The 20,293-nt window shown below is 36.8% G+C and overlaps 1 protein-coding gene across 1 annotated transcript in view; it reads left to right on the top strand.

Annotated features, from left to right (window-relative positions):
• Positions 1-20,293, top strand: part of CERKL (CERK like autophagy regulator) — a 104,005-nt gene that overhangs the window by 34,315 nt on the left and 49,397 nt on the right. Inside the window, exon 2 of the mRNA XM_037044346.1 lies at positions 12,259-12,501. Coding sequence (XP_036900241.1) covers positions 12,259-12,501 — 243 coding nt within the window. The remainder of the gene's footprint in view (positions 1-12,258; positions 12,502-20,293) is intronic.

The following is a 20,293-nucleotide window of genomic DNA, read 5'->3' on the forward strand; positions in this document are numbered from 1 at the left end:
AACATGGGGGCAGAGAGCATGCAGCTTGAGCTGGGAGTCGTTTTATGGATACTTTCCTGTAGATTTGTGCTTTTCTGTGAAACAAACATTACACAAGACATTTACTTAGCATGCTATTTGGTTCATTATTGAATGTTTATTTTAAATTTCTTTAAAGAATAGTGAAAACCTGAGTAGCACAACCAGTTTAGAAGCCAGAGTTTCCCCACCCCGCCCCTTGCCATCTATATAAAGGGTATTTTTGACTCTGCCCTTTATAATGTTGGCACCCTGTGCATATTAGATGTAATCAGGGCTGAAAGGAAACTTGAATCCATCTGGAAGCAATAAACTTTTCTAGAAGACTGCACAGTGTTATTTAATCCTGTGACTTCTTACTGTGAGTGAAATTAAGGTTTGATGTGGTTGTGTCGCATCGTATTGATATCAAATTTATCTTTCTAAAAAAAACCCTGACAGTGATATTCAGCCCGGAGGACAAGATGGCCTGCTGTAATCCTATAAACCGGTTTGTTTTGATGACATGTTACACAGGGTAGTGGAATATCTAAAATAATTGATTTAAAATTTTTAAGGTTTTAAAAATTCTCACATGATCAGGTAATGCTTTCTTACCTTTACCTTTAATTTTGGCTTTTTATTATAGAACTAACTATTGGGTAGAAATTGTATAATGATGAAAGGCACGGAGAAGAAACTATTATTTTACCACTTTTCAGTTGGGAACATGTGTAAATACCATGTGTGTAGAATGCAAAGGTCAAAACATTGAGTTTATTTTCACATCAGACTTTTGAATCAATGTAAGGCTTTTTCAGAAAAAAATTAACTTCCTCTAATTTCTACTCCAAAGAAAGCATTTAAAATTTTGTTTTACTTCAAATATGTGTGGAAGAGATCTTATTTTGTGTGAATAAGAGCCTAAATGGTATCAATCAACTAACCAGCGTAAGTTAGTGTTTGTGTTGACTTAATTTTTCTCTTTCATATTGCCTAAATTCAACGGAAAGTAATTTAGAAAGTTAGGAAATTTGACTACATTTTATAAGTAATTTTTTGGTCAAATAGTTTTTCTTAGTCAGTTGTCATTAGATTTACTTAGCTAGAGTTTTTGAAACATGTTTGTCAAGTACATATTTTTAATTATGAAAATGAAACAAAGGTAGCATATTAAAAATAAATATGAACTTTGTCTTAAAGTTATTAAGTTAGATTTTTAAATAAAACCATGATAAGCTATATTAAAATTGTTTATCACTTTTGTCTCCACTAAGTCTAGGACTGCTAATTCTCATCAAATAAATACAGTAAGGTTTACACGTACTTTTGGGAACATCTTGAATTATGTGTATTTTTTGAAGTTTACTTTTGTATGTTCAGTATATATAACTTCTGGCAATTTCTCTCTCCAACCCACACACATACACTCCCCCATTGATTTCCTTGGCCACAGGTGTGCTTTCTCCTGGCATCAGGAAGGTGGACTGACGATAAATCCAGATGACTGGGAGATTGATTAGGTGAATTTTTTTCACTCCTTTTCTGGATAGTGGGTGTCATTCTGTTCCTAGCCAGCTAGGCTCCTATAATGAACTTCTTTGGTACTAGGACCAAACTTCACTAAGCAAAAATTCTACCACCTCATTCTCTCGTGTAATGGTTCATCTCCTTTTCAATGACACAGATCTGCCTTTGCCAAGTTCAGATACTGTGTACTTTGAGTAGTTATTCTAAATAATATTTTTCTTAGGAGAAAATATTGAGTCTTAGGGAAACCACCGAATGAGAGTGGTATAAAAGTGAGCCCTTAAGTGCTCCTCAGCAGCAAAACTTTTCAGATGATCAGGAGGGCTGTGCGACATCTTCATCGAGACTGTAAGTGATGAGAGAGCTGACCTACACAGGCAGGGCTTTGATTGATGGTAATGGTGGAGGTGAAAGGAAAGTCAATGTGGCTATCTCTGCGGTCCTCAGAAGAAAAGTATCAGTCAGTCAGCTTGGACCAGCATGTGTAAGGGCCTTTATCAAGCAGGAAGCGCATACCCAAGCATCATCCTTAGACACTGGCAACGGAAGCCATTTTTGTGGTTTAAGTCTAGTTTTATTTCCACAGCCCTGCAAGTTCAGGCTGGGAAAGATAACTCTTTAACCTCTGTTTTTAGATAAACAGTTGTTTTTATGAAGATTGTTACATTAATATTAATATTTTTATATCCAGATTTATTTCATAAGTATTTTCTATATTCTACATAGTTTTTTATTTTTACTTTTATTTTTTTATTTAATTCTTGTTCAAGTACAGTTTTCTGTCTTATATTCCCAGCCCTGCCCCCCCAGTGCTCCCCACATCCCTCCCATTTCTGCCCCCCACCTTAGTTATTGTCTATGTGTCCCTTATACTTGTTCATGTGAATCCTTCCCCTTTTCCCTGTGATTCTCTCCACTCTCCCCTCTGGTCCCTGTCAGCCTGTTCTGTATTTCAGTGTCTTTGGTCATATTTTGCTTGCTTGTTTGTTTTGTTGTTTAGATTCCTGTTAACGGTGATATCATATGGTATTTGTCTTTTGCCACCTGGCTTATTTCGCTCAGCATAATGCTTTCCAGTTCCATTAATGATGTTGCAAAAGGGTAGGAGCTCCTTCTTCCTTTCTGCAGCATAGAATTCCATTGTGTAAATGTACCATTGTTTTTTGATCCAGTCATTTACTGATGGGCATCTAGATTGCTTCCAACTCTTGGCTATTGTAATATTAGTATTTTAACATGCATACAGAAATGCCTGGAATGTAGTAGGTGTTCAAATGATTTAACTGAAAGAAGTAAACTTTTGAGCTCACCCTAAACTATTAAAGCATCATCTTTCTCTAACTCTTTCCTCAACAAACATTTTTTAAACCACCATTTAATTAGCATGGAACAAATACAGATAACCTTAACAGACTTTCAAAGACTTTTGTGCCTTCACTGTCTGGTAATTTAGGAACTTCTGATATGTGACTAGGTCTCAACTGAGGAGTACTGAGCCATAGACTTTCAGAGGGACTGGGAAATGAGGATGTCTCTTGGAGGAGGGGCATAACAGTGCTTTGACAGATGATTAGTTTGAAAAGACTGGAGTCAAGAAGACCTTCAATTTGCTGGGAAATAAAGGAACACAGGTTCAGAGGTGGAAATGCATACAAGTATGATTAAGATATTATTTGATCGATTGTAAATACAGTCCCCAAGAAACTTTTTATGGGAAGCCTAGCCTATGCTTGAAGCATTGAGTTAAGTGCTGGGATACAGAGATTAGAGATGAGGAAGAAAATTGCTGAGAAACTAGAAAAAGACCAGTTACCATACTTCTGAGGTTCATGGGAGAATCTGTACAAAGATCATCTGGTGTGATATATGTGAGCTATTTACCGTATATGAACTGATTATACATACCTGAACTGATCATGTTAAAAATGACCAGACTGTATCCCTGGCTGGTGCAGCTCAGTGGATTGAGCACGGGCCTGTGCAGCAAAGGGTCACAGGTTCGATTCCCAGTCAGGGCACATGCCTGGGTTGCAGGCCAGATTCCCAGTAGGGGACACATAAGGGGCAACCACACACTGATGTTTCTCTCCCACTCTTTCTCCTTCCCTTCCCCTCTTTCTAAAAATACAACAAATAAGATATTTTAAAAAATGACTGGATTGTAAAAGTAGGAATAATCAAATAAGGCTATGTTTTCTGTTGGTGTCATTCTCAGAGACTCCTCGTTCATAATTTTCCTGTGGAACTGAGATAGAAGTAGACACACAAAATGACAGAGGCAAAGTCAAGGAATACATAGTCCTAGTAGAAGTAGCTCATTAGTACGCTTGCTGGAGTAAAAATGCCATTGCATGGTAAAGTCATGCTTCAGAATGTAAACTATGAATAGGAAACAGAGAAGGTGAATTTTGAAGTGTTCTTTTCACAGTGTTTCAGATGCAATAGGGACTTGTTGCATAGATGGTCTAAAATATTAGCTTAATAATAAAATCTTAGTTAATTGGACATGAGATGATGGCAGATAAAATACATGAATCATTTCATTTTTGGGCTGCATTTTTTAAGGTTATGCCTATCTTTAGGATGCTGTCTACCACAGGTCCTCAAGCTTTTGGTTTTGGGACTCCTTTATACTCTTAAATTATTAAAAACCACAAAGATTTTATTCACTTAAGTTATACTCATTAATATTTATTGTAGTAGAAATTAAATAAACATTAAAATATCAATTCATTAAAAGTAACAGTAACAAACTTATTGCATTTTAATATATTTTTATTAAAATAATTATAAAACAGTCAAAAAAAGCAATGCCACTTTCCTCACTATTTTTACATTTTTCGGTAAATCTTTTTAATAGAAGTCAGAATTTACTAGAGGCTTGATAGAAGATGGATGAATCCTTAAGATTTCTTATGCATTCAATCTGTTGTAAATATGTTGTTTTGTTAGAGTATGTAAGGAAAATTCAGTTTCACACAGATGTGTGTTTGGAAAAGAAAAGGTATTTTAATAATGCTTTCAGATAATTGTGGATATCTTCCTAGGATACTATGGATAAACTTACATGCTTGTCTCTTAAAAGCTAGTTACAACACACGTTTGAACACCTATCAATGAACCTTTTGGAGTCTGCTATTTGAAAATTTGTAAGATGTGTGTCCCACTTTGTATGAATGACTCTGTTACTCATGCCTATCTTATAACATCCTGCATCGGCTATTTGGAAAATTTGGTGTACCGAGTTTTGTAGTGCTTTCAAATGTTGATACATTTTATTAGACAATATTTTAAAAATATCAAATACATTTACATCATTGCCACTGTCATCAGAAAGTTCTTTAAGTATTGGGAATCTGTCAAGTGCATTGTAGCAGATACGAATTTTTAAAATGTTTTAATTTTTGCTCAAAAGCTTGAATTTTATCATTGGCAACAGACATTCTCAGTTGTTTTTGAGTGACTGGCTCACTTCTCTCATTTTCCAGAAAATGTTTGCCAAACACTCATGTCTGAATGCCGTATTCTGTTAGTCGATCTCTCTCAGATAAAAAAATGGCCTTCCATAAAAACTAGCTAGTTCAGCTGCAACTACAATGGTGTAAGTGCTTTTCTTGGAGAGAACCATTACTTCCGTATGTAGCATTAGTCCTTTATGAATATTTCAATTGTATCACAATATCACAATATTGAAAAGAAATAGACTCAAAGCTAGAGATTTTTTTAAATTAAAAAAATTGAAATGTTTTACTTCATCAAGGACAGTTAAGTGAAGCAGTTTTTTTCCTTTTTTCCTGTGAATTTGATGTGGTAAAGGCAAAAATTATTAGTAAAGTTTGGTGTCATGGCCTTAATTCAAGCTGACACCAGGAGTTTTGACCACCATCGCCTTTGCATTATTAGTGTAAATGTGAACATAGTGAAAAAGTCAAATAACATATTTAGTATTATAATAAAATTATATTGATCCTGCATACACTCTGAGACTACACGTTGAGAATTGCTGCTGAACGTGTTTTGGTTTACATATTTAAATGATTGACTTAATTTGCCAGTTTCTCCTGATTATTTGTTGTTATAAAACAGCAGTATAAGTACAGACATACTTTCTATTAATAGTAGAGATTTGGGGAGAATCTAATTTCTAAAATCTCACTGAGATTTGGAACATAAATTATAGATCAGGGGAAAAGCTTTAGAAGATTGTCCATGATTGGAAATCAGTATATAATTTTTAATTATACTGTTGTTTTTTAAAACTAACTTTATGTGGTAGTATGATTAAACATAAACTATATAATTTAAAACTGTTAACATCACCTTGCATCATAGTCATTAAGTGTTGCTTTCAATACAGAATTACATGTTTATTGTCTGTATTTCAAATCTTCAACCCAAAGGATAATATTTACAATTTAGAATGATTAGCTCATTATGGACTTCATGAAAAAATACTTATATATCTTTATATCTCATTATGGACTTCATGGAAAAATACTTATATATCTTTAAGTGCTTAAATTCTTCAGAGAAGTATCTAACCTATTTACCCATGACTTTGTAGAAAAATTACAGACAGAAACTGAACATTAATTTTTATTTGATATGATAGAAATGTGGCTTTTTGGGGTATTAGAGTCGCAATTTCTCTCTGTCTCTCCATTTCTTTCTGTAAATGATAAGCTTAAAATTTTCTCTAATTCTTTTACTAGATAAAAGTGCTATTTGTCACTTTTGATATGTGTATGTATTTAGGAACTTCAACTTTTCTGCGAATGAATTCTGTATCATAATTTTTTGATAATAATGCCTTGTGATAGTTTTTCAGTACACTACAGAAGCAGCCCTGTTTGTTTAAACCCTAGTTTAACCTGATTATTAACAATTAAATTGTGTTTTCTTCTTACAATTAAAGTGTATTCAAATTTATTGGTCCCTTGCTTCACAGATTTATCTCAGTATGTGGTGTATTCAAATAGAATTTTGTATTTTTAATTAGGGGATTAGATAAGTAATTCTGAGGAGCCAAAAAAATTGTTAAACATCACATTGCTTAACCATCTAATATACCGTAAATGTGTGTCTACACTATGTTGCGGGAGTCCTCCACCAGGCAGGCTTGTTTTTCAGGCAGCGTTTTAAAGACTGGACATGTGCAGAAACTGTGAGCACAATTAGCGCCAAGCAGATAAATCCTGCACTAATCCTGTTTACGGTCTGCATCAGACAGATGTGCCAAGATTGATTCAGACAAGCCCTGGGCTTACAGTAATATTTTAGAAGTTCCGTTCCCCGTTCAGTTTTTGTGAAACCTTTGCTAAATATTCTCAACTGTTGTCACTTTTACTACTCTTGTTAACCACTGTAACCTACTTTAAGCAGCTTCTGCTTTGCTCTCATGGTGACCGGGTAACCTGCCAGACAAGGTTATCTTTATTCTCTGTAATTAAATTGACTTTTTCCCTCAAGAAAATACAATAGGAAGTGGGTGCTGAATTAAATAAATAGCATGGTATCCAATAGACATGTACTTAAATCCCCGGCAAGAACAGATGGTCCCAGTATCTCTGTAAGTAAAGTGAGAGGACAGTTAATGTTCTGAAACAACTAGCGATAGCCAATATGATACTAATGAACCAATAGATTTCAAATAATAAACCGCATGCCACAATGTAAAATTACATCTCATCCGTAGGTTTTTAATTCTCATGATCTTTAAAAAAAGCATCTGTAGATGATTTCTGTATTTTTATCTGTTATCAGCTATCAACTTATGGGTAGTTTTATTTCATAGTTTTCACCAATAAAGGTATATTTTTACATTAAGATAAAATCAAAGTTATGTTTAAAATACATGCCCTGAAGTATGTTCTTTATTTTTTAGCTTCTCTTTGAACATACTGTCTGCATGTGTTAGATTGTACATAGAAAAGTGGCTTTTGCATACAACCCTAGAAACATTTGCTTTTATTTGTGGCAGAAACTGGTTGGACTGTAACAGGTGGCCGACTCAGAGATCAAAGCAGCTATCTCATGGATGAAGAATTAAGCAGAAATATAAGACCTAAATTTTTGTTAGTATTTACAAGTTTATAACTAAAATCGTTGGCAAATAAAAAGCAGTACTTTTCTGATTCACGTGGAGAATAAAGTGAACCTGTCATTCTTGAGTTGCTGCTACAAAGAGGGGAAGGTAGGTAAGTGCTCAGCTTTTATTCACCCCAAACAATAGCCTTCTCTCTGCATGAGGTTTCCCCCTGTTCCCCCCTCTTATGTGTTTCTCCGTGTTTGTGTATTCGAAGTGTGTCCCGAAGAGGAAGTGTTTTGGCTTGGAGGTGGAGGAGAAACAATGACCTTCCTAGATTTTCAGTTTATCCTCGCCGATGATTTGCAGAACCTTCAGCTTCCCTAGCAGTGAGCCTGGGGGCTGCAGGACTGGAAACCTGAGGACCTTTGGCCTTCGCTCTCTTTCAAGTCAAGGAAATCCAGGCCCTGCTGCCCCACGGAGCCAGCTGGTCAGCTGCTTATATCTTAAGAACTTCAAAAACAAAACAAAGGCTAGAAAACACCACCTAATCTAGTAAGTGATTAAACAGTAGGTAGACAGTTCCATGCCTTTAAATGAAAACATTTTAAGTTCAGATTCACAGAATTCTAACAGGTTTTATTCCTGTAGACTACATTCAAGGACTATAGGACTATATTTCAAAATGAGAAAGCAATATTTTATAAAACTAATATTATATAAATTTTTACTTATGTTACAAGATAATTATATTGAAAACCAAGTGAATCCTGTGATTAGAGATAACTGGGCAGATTTACTCATGTAATGGAAGTGATTAACATTGCAGAAATAAATAATAGATCAGAATTTCTGTGCAGGAAATCAGCACCTGATAGGTTTGTATAGCTACTGAGAAAAAAAGTCCTGAAGAGCAATTTGCCTATAGTTAGAAATTGGTAAAAAAAACTATTATCTTTATTTTCCTTACAAATAAAAGCAAAATGCTATTCTAAATCTGTACTTCTTCCTCTTAGTCTCTTCTTGTCACATTGGCAAATAGATCATTTATGTGAAAACCTCAAATTTGAATTTGTGGATGAATAAGGAAAAAGAGATTGGAAACCTGAGCAGGAAATAGCTCTTGGGGAGTAATGGGGATTTTCAGAATTACTTCTGCGAGCTCCTGGTTGCTATGATTTTTTTTGTCTTTTTAGTTTATTTCATTTTTGTTGACTTTATTGGGGTGACACGGGTTAACAAAATTATACAAGTTTTTAGAGGAACCTATATAAAGGATACATGGACAACAACTGAGAAGGGTGGAAATGGGAGGGAGGGGGGAGGATGGGGGGTGGGACGGGATGGGAGTAATAGACAGAAAACTGTACTTGAAAAATAATTAAATAAAAAAATTAAAAAAAAAAATTATACAAGTTTTAGGTGCACAGTTCCACAACGTCATCTAAGCACTGTGTTGTGTGTTACCACCCCCAAGTTAAGTCTCCTTCCATCACCACTTACCCCTGCTTTACACTCCTCCACCCTCCTTGCACTCACCAAACTTATCCTGCAATCTCACCTTCAGTTTCCTTGAGGGTCACCTCAGTTTTTGATGAAATACTGCATCAGTTGACACATTGGTTGTCTTGCTGTTTCCCTAAGAACTACTCACAGGCAGACAGTAGTTGGCCATCTCTTGTAGGTTTAACCAGGTTTAAATCAGAGCCAGAGGTTTAGATGAGAGTGTGAGTTTACTTGAAGGTCCATACTTTCCACTGAACATTGGTAACAACTTGTAAAGACCAGCCAGAGTGCTTGGATTTCAATCTTGGATCTGCCTCTTGCCAGATATATGATGATGGACAAGTCCCTTAGACTCTGTCCTGAGTGTCTTCTCTTTCAGGGAAATTCATCTGCTGGAGAGGGTTGTTGTGAGGATTGAACGAGATAGTACAGGTAAAGCGTTTAGGGCAACGTCTGGCATGTAGCATATGCTCATTAAATATTAGCTTCCCTTTGTAGGAAATGGAATTTTAAAAATTAAAACGAGTAATATGATCAGGAGCTATTTGAGGATGAGCAAAGAAAACAATCTTTTTCAATTAGTTACAGAAAAAATTCATTGTAGAAAAATGTAAAATTCATATATACAAGCTGAATCACCATCTCACTATCCAAGTTTTCATATGCATATTCATATAGATATATATGTGCATATGAAAACATTACACATACATTATATATTCAGTAAATATATACAAAACAGTAGTGGAAATGTGCAGTACTATTTTAGGTATTTTTCTAGTCAGACTTCCACATTTTAATGGCTGAATGGCATTCAGTTGTATGAATGTATTTTATTTTATAGAACTAATACTCTGTTATCGCACATTTAGGTCGTTTCCAAGTTTCACCCAAATGATGCTTGGGTAAGCATTCTTTTAGCTAAATTGTGCATGTTATTTATTTCCTTAGGGTAAATTCCTGGAAGTAAATTGCTGGATCAAAAATATGCACATTTAAAGCATTTCTCCTTTTCTGTATTTGTAAAAAGTATAAAATATAATGCTGATTACAGAAAGGGAAATTATGGAAGTTTGTAAGAAAATATTAGTCTTATATTCCTTACCACATCTCTCTCTCTCTCTTTTAAAGATTTTATTTGTTTATCTTTAGAGGAGAAGGGAAGGAAAGAGGGAGAGAAATATTAATGTATGGTTGCCTCTCATGTGTCCCCCACTGGGTACTGGCCTGCAATCCAGGCATGTGCCCTGACTGGGAATTGAACCGCGATGCTTTGGTTCGCAGGCCCGCGCTCAGTCCACTGAGCTACACCAGCCAGGGCACATTTCTCTCTTTTAATAGGTAACCAGAGTTAAGTTTATTGTGTGTTTTCCACTGGGTTTATTCTTTTTTTTTCTTATCATGGAACTGAGGTCAGTCCCTCAGGTTACTTTGTACCTGCTTTCATTCCACTGATTTATACCTCTTAACGTGAATACCTTTCCAGATCAGAATACACATCTGACTTGTTCCTTTGTGAGCTGTGAAAGACTGATTCAACCATCTTCCTGTTGAAGAACATGAATATTGCTTCAAATCATTTTGCTAATATAAATAGTGCTGCAATTAACATTTGAAATCTTTTTGATTCATATTTCCTACCAACTTGTTCTCCAGCAGTTACCATTTATACATTCCCACCAGCGCTGGGACTGGCTTTCTTTCCCCACACCAGCATTGAGCATTGGTTTTGATCTTGTGCCAATTTAAAAGGCAACAAATGGTATCTTGTTGTGTTGATTTGCATTTCTTTGATTACTAATTAGATTGAACTTTCTCATATGTTCATTGGTCAATTTGCATTTCTTCTTTTGTAAAATGCCTGTCTTGGGCCTTTTATGTACTTTGCCACCAAAGTGTCTCTTTCCATGGTTAAATAGATTACTTAACTGTCACATGTTGTGAAGATTTCTATTCAGTTGCCTTTTGCTTGTGTCTTCTATTTTTGGGTCTCGAGGACCTGACTGGCATTAGATTCAAGGGAGACCTCTGCAGGTCTACACAGCCCTCTCCCTGCGCAGCTCTCTCCTCTCCAGCAATTTGCCCCGTGAACTCTGCTCACCTCGGCTTTCCTGGACTCCCAATTCCTCCTCAACTCAGGGACGGTAGCAAGCTCTCCGACAGGCCCTCCACTGTGGCCTAGAAACGTGAGGCAGTCCTATGGCTCCTCTGCCACCCCTTTGTCAACAATCACTGTCCTGTGCCACCGATTGTCTGACATCAGAAAACTGAAGGTTCATCTAACTGACTGTGCTTTTTAAGTTGTTTCTGACAGAAGGTAACACCAGTCCCTGAGATTCCATGTTGGCTAGAGTAGAAGTTTTAGAAGTACTTCTGCAAAATTATAAGAACACTCCTACTTTGAGAGTCCATTGCAATGGTCCTTTACTAACAATAATTATTTTCTAATCTGGTTAAACAATAACATTTCATGCCACTATAAAATAAAGTCTGATTGTGGTAACATTCAAGTGGATCTTTTTATTTGGCAGGATTCATTTTATAATCACAATAATCTTATTCTGCTTCCTCTTACACATGTGTTACTTTACCGAGAATGTACATGTTCTTTCCTTTCAGGGGTGCCCAACCTTTTTGCATCGCTGGGCCACACTGGAAGAAAAAAGTTGTCTTGGGCCACATATTAAATACATTGTGACACGTAATCCCAAAAGAATTTCATAATGTTTTAAGTAAATTTACGATTTTGTGTTGGGCCCCATTCATAGCCATCCTGGGCCGCATGCAGGCCCGTGGGCCTCAGTAAACGGTGCGTTCAGCAACCTGTCCTAAACTCAGTTCTGTTGGTGAATTGTATTCTTTCCCTTACTTTATTCTGTCCATATTAGTAGCAAGGAGCTTCTTGTGTGATATTTATTATTACTGAAATGTTGCTTTATGTTCTTAGAATCCTACATACACTGAATATCCTCAGGTTCTGAATGTCTTAGGCCTTGTGTGGCAGACACTCCCTTCCATTTTTCTATTTTTTATTCTTGGGAAAATACACTCAACTTTTCTCCCCTCCCCATCTCCTATAGGGATTGATATAAAGGACAATCAGTAAAATTACAAATGAAGAAGACTGGGTTTTTACTATTATTTATACATAGAAGATATGGACACAGTGGTTTTGATTGGAACGTTTCATTTTTTTCCAGGTGATTCCAAGTATGATGTGTCATGTAAAGAAGAATTTATTGAACTCAAGGACATATTCTCTGTCAAACTGAAACGACGTTGCTTTGCTAACCAGCAGGGAAATGGCACTTTATTGGGTATCACACTCTTCTTCTGTTTGAAAAAGGAACAAAATAAATTAAAGGATTCTACACTGGATCTTATTAATTTAAGTGAGGACCACTGTGACATATGGTTTAGACAGTTCAAGAAAATTTTGTCGGGTAAGTACCCCTTAGGGGAATTTTTAATGAGTCTAGTTTCCTTCATGTGGTTTATTAATCTGAACATGATTTTGTATTTACAAGCACAGAAACTCTTGATGATGTTGATGTAGTTGCCTTCTAATCCTAGCTGGTTGAGTGTTTTACTCATGAGAGGAAATTGCATTCTGTCACATACTTTTTCTACGTAGATTGAAATCATATGGCTTTTCCCCCTTCATTCTGTTAATGTGGTATATTATGTTGATTTTTAGATGTTGAACCATCCTTGCAATATAGGAATAAATCCTACTTGGTCACAGTGTATAATTATTTTAGTGTGTTATTGAATTTGACTAGCTGGTGTTTTGTTGAAGATTTTCACATCATTATTCATAAGAGAGATTGGTCTATAGTTTTCTTTTTCTTATAGTATCTTCATTTGACTTTGGTGTCAAGTAATAAGCTATGAAGGAAATTATGAAGCCCACTTCTATGAAGATGTGATAATATGATAATAACACAGTTCTTAATTTCATTCGGTTGAAAGTTGTTTTTGAAAGCATACTTATTTTTCTATTAACGTCTCTTGAGCTTACACTAGAATTTATTTCCCTCTACTGACGCATTGATGGCAAGTACATGTGTGAGCTGGGTGGCTTTTTTTTTGCCACCCAGAATAACAGTTTTTTGAAGAGAATATTTAAGTAGTTGATTTCAGGGTAGATTTTCTAAAGTTAAATATCCAGAGAGAAGAGAACATATTTACTAGAATAGTATCTTTGAATGACTTCAGGGTATCTGAAAATTTGTGTTATTTATATTTTGTGTCCCAAATATAATGCATGAAAACAAATAAAATATAACTCTAATGTGTAGAAAGTATCTTGTTAAATAACCAAACTGAGTTTTAGGATTGACTTTTTCTCTTAGATTTGTGCATCTTACTTTCTTTGTAGCTCATTTTCCCCTGTTTGCCAGATTGATCAGGGTAGAGGCAGCTGGTGTAGCTGATGGTGTGCTTTGGAGGATGGAATATGATGACAGTGGACAGAGATGGGTGCCAGGCAGGGCAAGCCTGTGGTGATGTTGGATGGTTTCAGGCCAGGCATCCTTAATCGGGAGGACTGGGTGTGGTGCCAGGTGGGTCCTAGACTTATGGGGGGATCACTTCAAAATTATAAAAATCCTAACCACTATGCTGTACAGCCGAAACTAATATAAAGTAATATTCAGTGTCAAGTGTAACTGAAAAAAAAAAAAGGGAAGACTGAGGACCCAGGTTGGTCAAGGGCAGCCAACTGATAAGGGTTCACTGATAAAAGATCAGCTGACCTGACATAGTAAAGCAAGATGACCCTGTTACTATGTGACCCCCATCCTTCCTTATTAGCCACTTTGGGACCTTCAAGGAGACCTGATTCTTTCAAGAAGGCAGGAAACCACAAGGGCCATAGTTTAGTTTATCTCTTGGAAAACAGAGATTATATACAAGATCTGTCTGGAAAGTATCCAGCCATACACTCTGAGAAAGAGACATTTATTGAAGAAGATACAAAATATAAGAAACATTGTACACAGGACAATGACACCCCAGTCCCCTTCAAAGTAGGCACTTTGGGACCTCTCACAGTTCTCCCAATCACTATCAGCTGCCCCATCATATTTTCCTGAATTTCATAGATGGTCTGAAATTTCTTCCCTTTCAAAGGTGATTTTAGTTTTGGGAAAAGCCAGAAGTTGCAGGGCACCAAATCTGGGCTGCAGGGGTGCTGAGTTACCTAGGTGATTTGATGTTTCACCAAAAAAACTCTGCATGAGACATGATACCTGAGCAGGCATTGTCTCAATGAAGCTGCCGGTAACCAGTTGCCCAAAGCTGTAGCCTTCTGAATCATCCAAATAGTTTCTGTGGAGAAATGTGCAAGGTTAAAGCAAAATTTGATGCAGATTTGTTGCTCTACTCGCTCAGTCATTTTGAATGGAAAACCACACAGTACACACGCTCACTCAATGGTGTCTAGCACCCCCCACTGGCTAGTGCAGTGAGTCATCATTGTTCACACGTGCACATTCCAGTCCACTCTCCTTGGCTTCCAGGTTACATCTGTGTCATGTATATAGTTCTCATTATATCAACAATGCCTGGACTTTTTCTGGACAGACCTTGTATGTATATAGGGTCGGGCGAAAGTAGGTTTGCAGCTGTGAGTACACAAAACAGAGTTTATTCTTGTGTTATTTATTATTATGACCTTCCATATGAGCATCTGTAAATCTCCCCACCCTGTATGTTTAACTTGAAGCATTCCACTTTAATATAGGGTCTTCTATAGTGTTATTTCATGTCCAGAGAGATTTTTTTAAACCTGAGATAAAAATTAAAAATTAATAAGATAAAGTGAATAAAATGTCCTAGCATTGGCAGTTACTTGTGAGATTTCCATGGTCTATAAAATAGGAATGGGCCATTTTATTATGACGGGCAGGCCTCTTCCTTACACTGAAGGTCTGAGGGTATCTTTTCCTGTGGGGCTTACGAAGGGCTGGCGGGGTGATGTGAGAGGCAACTTCCTCAATGTATCTCACCCATAAAACCAATATTGAGAAAGGAGAGGACCTGTCAGCAGGGCTTAATTTAGTAAATGCAATTTTATAGGAGTAGAGGGACCTGTCAAGATAAACTGTTCAAATTTTTTTAGCTTAAAGAATGATATATTTTTTCTTTTCTTTTTAAAGATTTTATTTATCTTTAGAGAGGAAGAGAAGGAGAGAAGGAGAGAAATATCAATGTATGGTTGCTTCTCGTGAGTCCCCTGCTGGGAACTGGCCTGCAACCCAGGCATGTGCCCTGACTGGGAATCGAACCATGATCGTGTAGTTCACAGGCCCACGTTCAATCCACCGAGCTACACCAGCCAGGGCTATTTTTTCTTTTTTAAAAATTATTTTGTTGTTGTTCAATTACAGTTGTCTGAATTTTCTCCCCACCCCTCCCCTTACCCCCTCCAAACCCCCCTCCCTCCCTTGCTTCCCCTCTCCACCCTAGGTTTTGTCCTTGTGTCCTTTGTAGTAGTTCCTGAAAACCCTTCTCGCCTCTGTCCCCTCTCCCCTCCCCTCTGGCTATTGTTAGATTGTTCTTAACTTCTATGTCTCTGGTTATATATTTTGGCTTGGTTTAGAGTGAGAAGGTAGGTGAATTATATCTTTTAGGCTCTCAGTTTGGGGAATGTGGCTTTTTGTATTTTTTATTTTAAGCACTGAAGGCAGTAGTAAGTGGAATTATATATTCTTTGGCATGATTCTGGAGTACAGAGCGATTTGTTAATTAAAAGAGAGGTAGATTGATCTGCCTGCCTACTGGTAGGCACTTGGGTTGCTTCTGTATCTTGGCTGTTCTGGATAACGCTGCAGTGAACATGGGGGTGCTTATGTTCTTTTGGATTAGTGTTTGGGTTTCTTCAGATATATTCTCATAAGTGGAATTGCTGGGTCATAAGACAGTTTCATTTTAAAATTTTTGAGGAAACCTATATTGTTTTTCGTAGTAGTTGAACCAGCTACTACATCCTCACCAACAGTGCATTAGAGTTCCCTTTTCTCCACTTCCTCACCAACCCTCGTTTATTGATTTATCAGTAATAGCCATTCTGACAGGTGTGAGATGGTATCTCATTGTGGTTTTGATTTGCAATTTCCTGATGATTAGTGATGTTGAGAAATTCTTTGTATGTCTGTTGGCCTTCTGTATGGCTCTGGAGAAGTGTCTCTTCAGTTCCTTTGCCCATTTTTAAATTGGATTATTTGTTTCTTTGGTGTTGAGTTTATAAGTTCTTTATACATTTTGGATATTAACCCCTTATCAGATGTGTCAGTGAATATGTTCTCCCATTCTATGGGTTGTCTTAATATTTTGTTAGGTTTTTTTTATTGCTGTGCAAAAACGTTTTAGTCTGATGCAGTCCCACTTATTTATTTTTTAAAAATATTTATTTATTTTTAGAGGGAGGGGAAAGGAAGGAGAGAGTGAGAGAAACATCAATGTGTGGTTGCCTTGTACATGCCCACAACTGGGATCCTGGCCCACAACCCGAGCATGGTCCCTGAATGGGCATTAAACTGGCGACCCTCTAGTTTGCAGGCCGGCACTCAATTCACTGAGCCACACCAGCCAGGGTTGTTTATTTTTTCTTTTGTTTCCTTTGCCCAAGGACATGTATCAGAAAAAATACTGTCACGAGAAACGTTCCAGATTTTATTGCTCATGATACTGTTTAGGATTCTTATGGTTTCAAGTTTTACATTTAAGTCTGTAATCCATTTTGAGTTTGTGTGTGTAGTATAAGAAGGAGGTCTAACTTCATTTCTTTTTCACATATATGTAGACACCAAGGAAACAAAACCAGATTGAAATCCTTGAACACAAATCCCCTGATAGAAATCATCTAAGACAGGCTGAATAAAGGACGGCTCCGTCTGCGCCCCTGGTGGACCCAGCAGGTCCTGTAGGAGGGGCCAGCGAACAGATCAGTGCGGCCTTCAGCCTACACACGTGAATGGTGGAGGCTCCAAAGCTCTCTACCAAACATTATGTCGTATCTACACTTCCTTTTTAAGTTTACAGTACTGACGTTTGCTTTTTGATGTTTCCTTGATTTTTTTCCCCTCGGTTTTCTTTCACTTTCAAATCCATGTAATCGAGGCATTCATTAAAGTGCCTGTCATCTGAGAGTCAAATAGGATTGGGTCAAGCATCACACCATGTGTCTTTCTTTCCCAGTCTTTCCGGGATGAAGGTAATTACTTACTTCCTCGTGGTCTGCTGGCTCTGGTTTCCATGGAATATGGTCTGTTTGTGGATTACCTTCCTGTCTCACGTCCATGTCTCTGCTTAGTGCTACACTGAGTCAAGTTTGGCAGCTGGTGATTATTCATTGGTTTCCAAATTTGTAAAAAGGCCTCCACCGAAGGAGTTTGTGACTTAAGTTCAAGGCCAGGGGTGGGAGGAGGTAAGGACTCACAGTTGAATGTTAGGCATTACTACTTTTAAGTCTAAAGAACTTGGTTTTAACTGATGCTATGGCAAGACCAGTAGATTAAATTTTTTTGCATTGATTTATTTGAATGTTGTCTAAAGCAGTAAATGGAATTATTTTTTTGCCATCCTTGTGCACCTTTCCCCCTGTTTTTCTCCTCTATGAACAAACACTGGAAGAAGACACGGAAAGGCTCAACTAGTTTTCTGTTAGTCTAACAGTGGTAATTTCAGTACTATTCAGTAACTCAGTATTTGGATATTGAGTTACTTTAAAACATGCACATTTATATATTGAACTGGAGCAACAAATAAGATAGGATAAATTTTTGAGGAAGGAACAAATTGGCAGTACTAGAAGGAGAAGGAAGTCAACTCGCAAATAATTTAGGTTTGAAGACTAACTGAAAAAGACTGACCAAGTTAAAGTGAGTTTGTAAATATAAAAAAGGAATCTTAGAATTATTTCTGTTTTTATTTGAAATTAGTTCTTTTACATTGTAGTTTTTAGTGCACTTGATCACAGCATTTTAAAAATTCTTAGTAATACAACACCATAACTTTATTTACTAATAGGCAATATAGGTTAATGCATCAAACACACATTTTATATCAGGTACCGTGTTAAGTGGTGGGAGTACAAAAGAATGAGATGTAACCCAGGCTAAAACACTTTTGCCCTGGGAGACAAAGAAACTTTTATTGTAAATGTGTTAAGGATCGCCTGAAGATATGAACAAACTTGTAAGGATCATAACCATTGATTACTGATTCAGAAATTCACATCTTTAAAAAATATAATTAAGGCTGATAGGTAGTTAGTGATAAGCCTAATACATAGTCATTGTGCTGAAAGTCATTTAACACAGTCTTTTCTGCTTTTCCTACATCTGTGATACAGATGTAGGAAAATGTAAAGATTACAGGTGTAATCTTTACATTTACCCTGTACATTAGATATGTTCATTTTATTCAGTTAGGGTGTGATCAGTCTTTGCATATTTGGGTTTACTAGAAATGGGGAATTGTAAGCTCTTCTGGATCCTGTACCAACCTTTCTTTCAGCCACTAGAGTCTGTACTTTAAAGCACATTCACATTTGGGATATATTATAATATCCTATTGGAGACGTTTAGCAGGCTGGCATTTGGACAGGAATAACCTGAAGAAGTGAGGGAGAGTTGGTATGATGGGAATAGATGAAAGCTTGCAAAGGAATAGTACAGAATTAAAAGAAAAGCAGAGGACTAAATAAGGAATCTTGGGGGATACTCAAATATTGAAATAGGCAGAGAAGACCTGGCCGGGTGGCTCAGTTGGTTGGAGCATTTTCCCATACACCAAAAGGTTTTGTGTTCCATCCCTGGTCAGGGCACCCACCTAGATTGTGGGTTTGATCCCTGGTCTGGGAACATACAAGAGGCAACTGATCAATGTTTCTCTTCCTCTCTCTCCCCATCTCCCTCCCTCTCTCTGAAATCAAACATATCCTCAGGTGAGGATTAAAAAAAAAAAACAGAGTGTAATAGCTGGAACTAAGAAAATTGAAATAGCGAAGGCACGGAAGAACCCTTCCAGTACAGGACCATGAAATTTTGATGTTATTTTAGGCTTTATTAATTTATTTTTAATATTTAATGGTTACCTAGAGACAGTGAACAAAGGTATTTTTAGTGTGTATTTGGTTATTTCTGATCATTTTGTTTCATTTCTACTGATAATTTCATAAATAGGCAAATATAAATGTCATGTTTACTTAATACATTTTGTCCTTGTAATGAAGCCTGCTCTTCTTGCTCAACAGCCTCACTCAGTTTTCAGATATAAAAAAATAAAGACAATGGAAAAATTATTTGCTTTTTATTCCTGAGAAGAGTTATTTTTCCTAGTTTCCCACTAGCTGTCAAATCTGTTTTCTATGTGATGGTAATTTGATAGCCAAAAACTGGACTTCTTAAAAACATGATTTTGTTTAATACTTATGTTGTTTTATATAAGAAAATCATGGTGCAATATATTTTTGGGTTTTTGAGATCCAAGTGGTATTAACAATTACATTTTCATGAACCAGGAAGATATTTTTCTTAGTAGAAGAACAGAATAATGTGAAACTTTACTTGGACATGCTGCCACATGATGTACTTATAAGCAAAAATAGACTGGAAATCAACATTATAATGATTGTTTAAAAAAGAGCGGTTGTTGTATGTTGAAAATATGATAGCTTCAGACATTTGGTTAGGCACTACTTGAATTGGCAACACTTGTCTCCTTAGGGACGAGTTATTTTCTGCAAGAACATTGTGTCTGAAATATGGACAGTTTCTCTTTTGAAGCACTGAGAAAGTAATGTGACATTTTGTTTTATGACCAGTCGAGTTGGGCATTAAAATCACGCATGTCACTTCTGAATATGTTTTTATTACCGGTATACATTATAGCGATGTGGAAACTGATTAAATATGTATTACTTCATTTACATCTGGTGGACACAGAAGTCCTATCCCATTTGAAGTACTGTGTCCAACACAGATCATGTGACGTCTGCCTCCTGTGGTGGCTTCCCACTGCGCTCTGTGGGCTGTCACTGCCGTCCTGCGGGACGTGCCTCACTGGGCAGGACCCACACCTGCCACTGGCCCTTGAGCCAGGGTCCCTCCTCACTAATGTGCTTTCTGTTTACTAGTGCTGAGTAAGGCTTTGTTTAAACAAGGCTTGCCAAGCAAGAACTTTTGAAAATCTGTGATTTAGTCAGCCCTAGGATGATAACCTATTAGC

The sequence above is a fragment of the Sturnira hondurensis genome, unplaced genomic scaffold (genome assembly GCF_014824575.4).
Source record: "Sturnira hondurensis isolate 20B ecotype Veracruz unplaced genomic scaffold, ASM1482457v3 Scaffold0004136, whole genome shotgun sequence".
NCBI classification, from domain to species: domain Eukaryota; kingdom Metazoa; phylum Chordata; class Mammalia; order Chiroptera; family Phyllostomidae; genus Sturnira; species Sturnira hondurensis.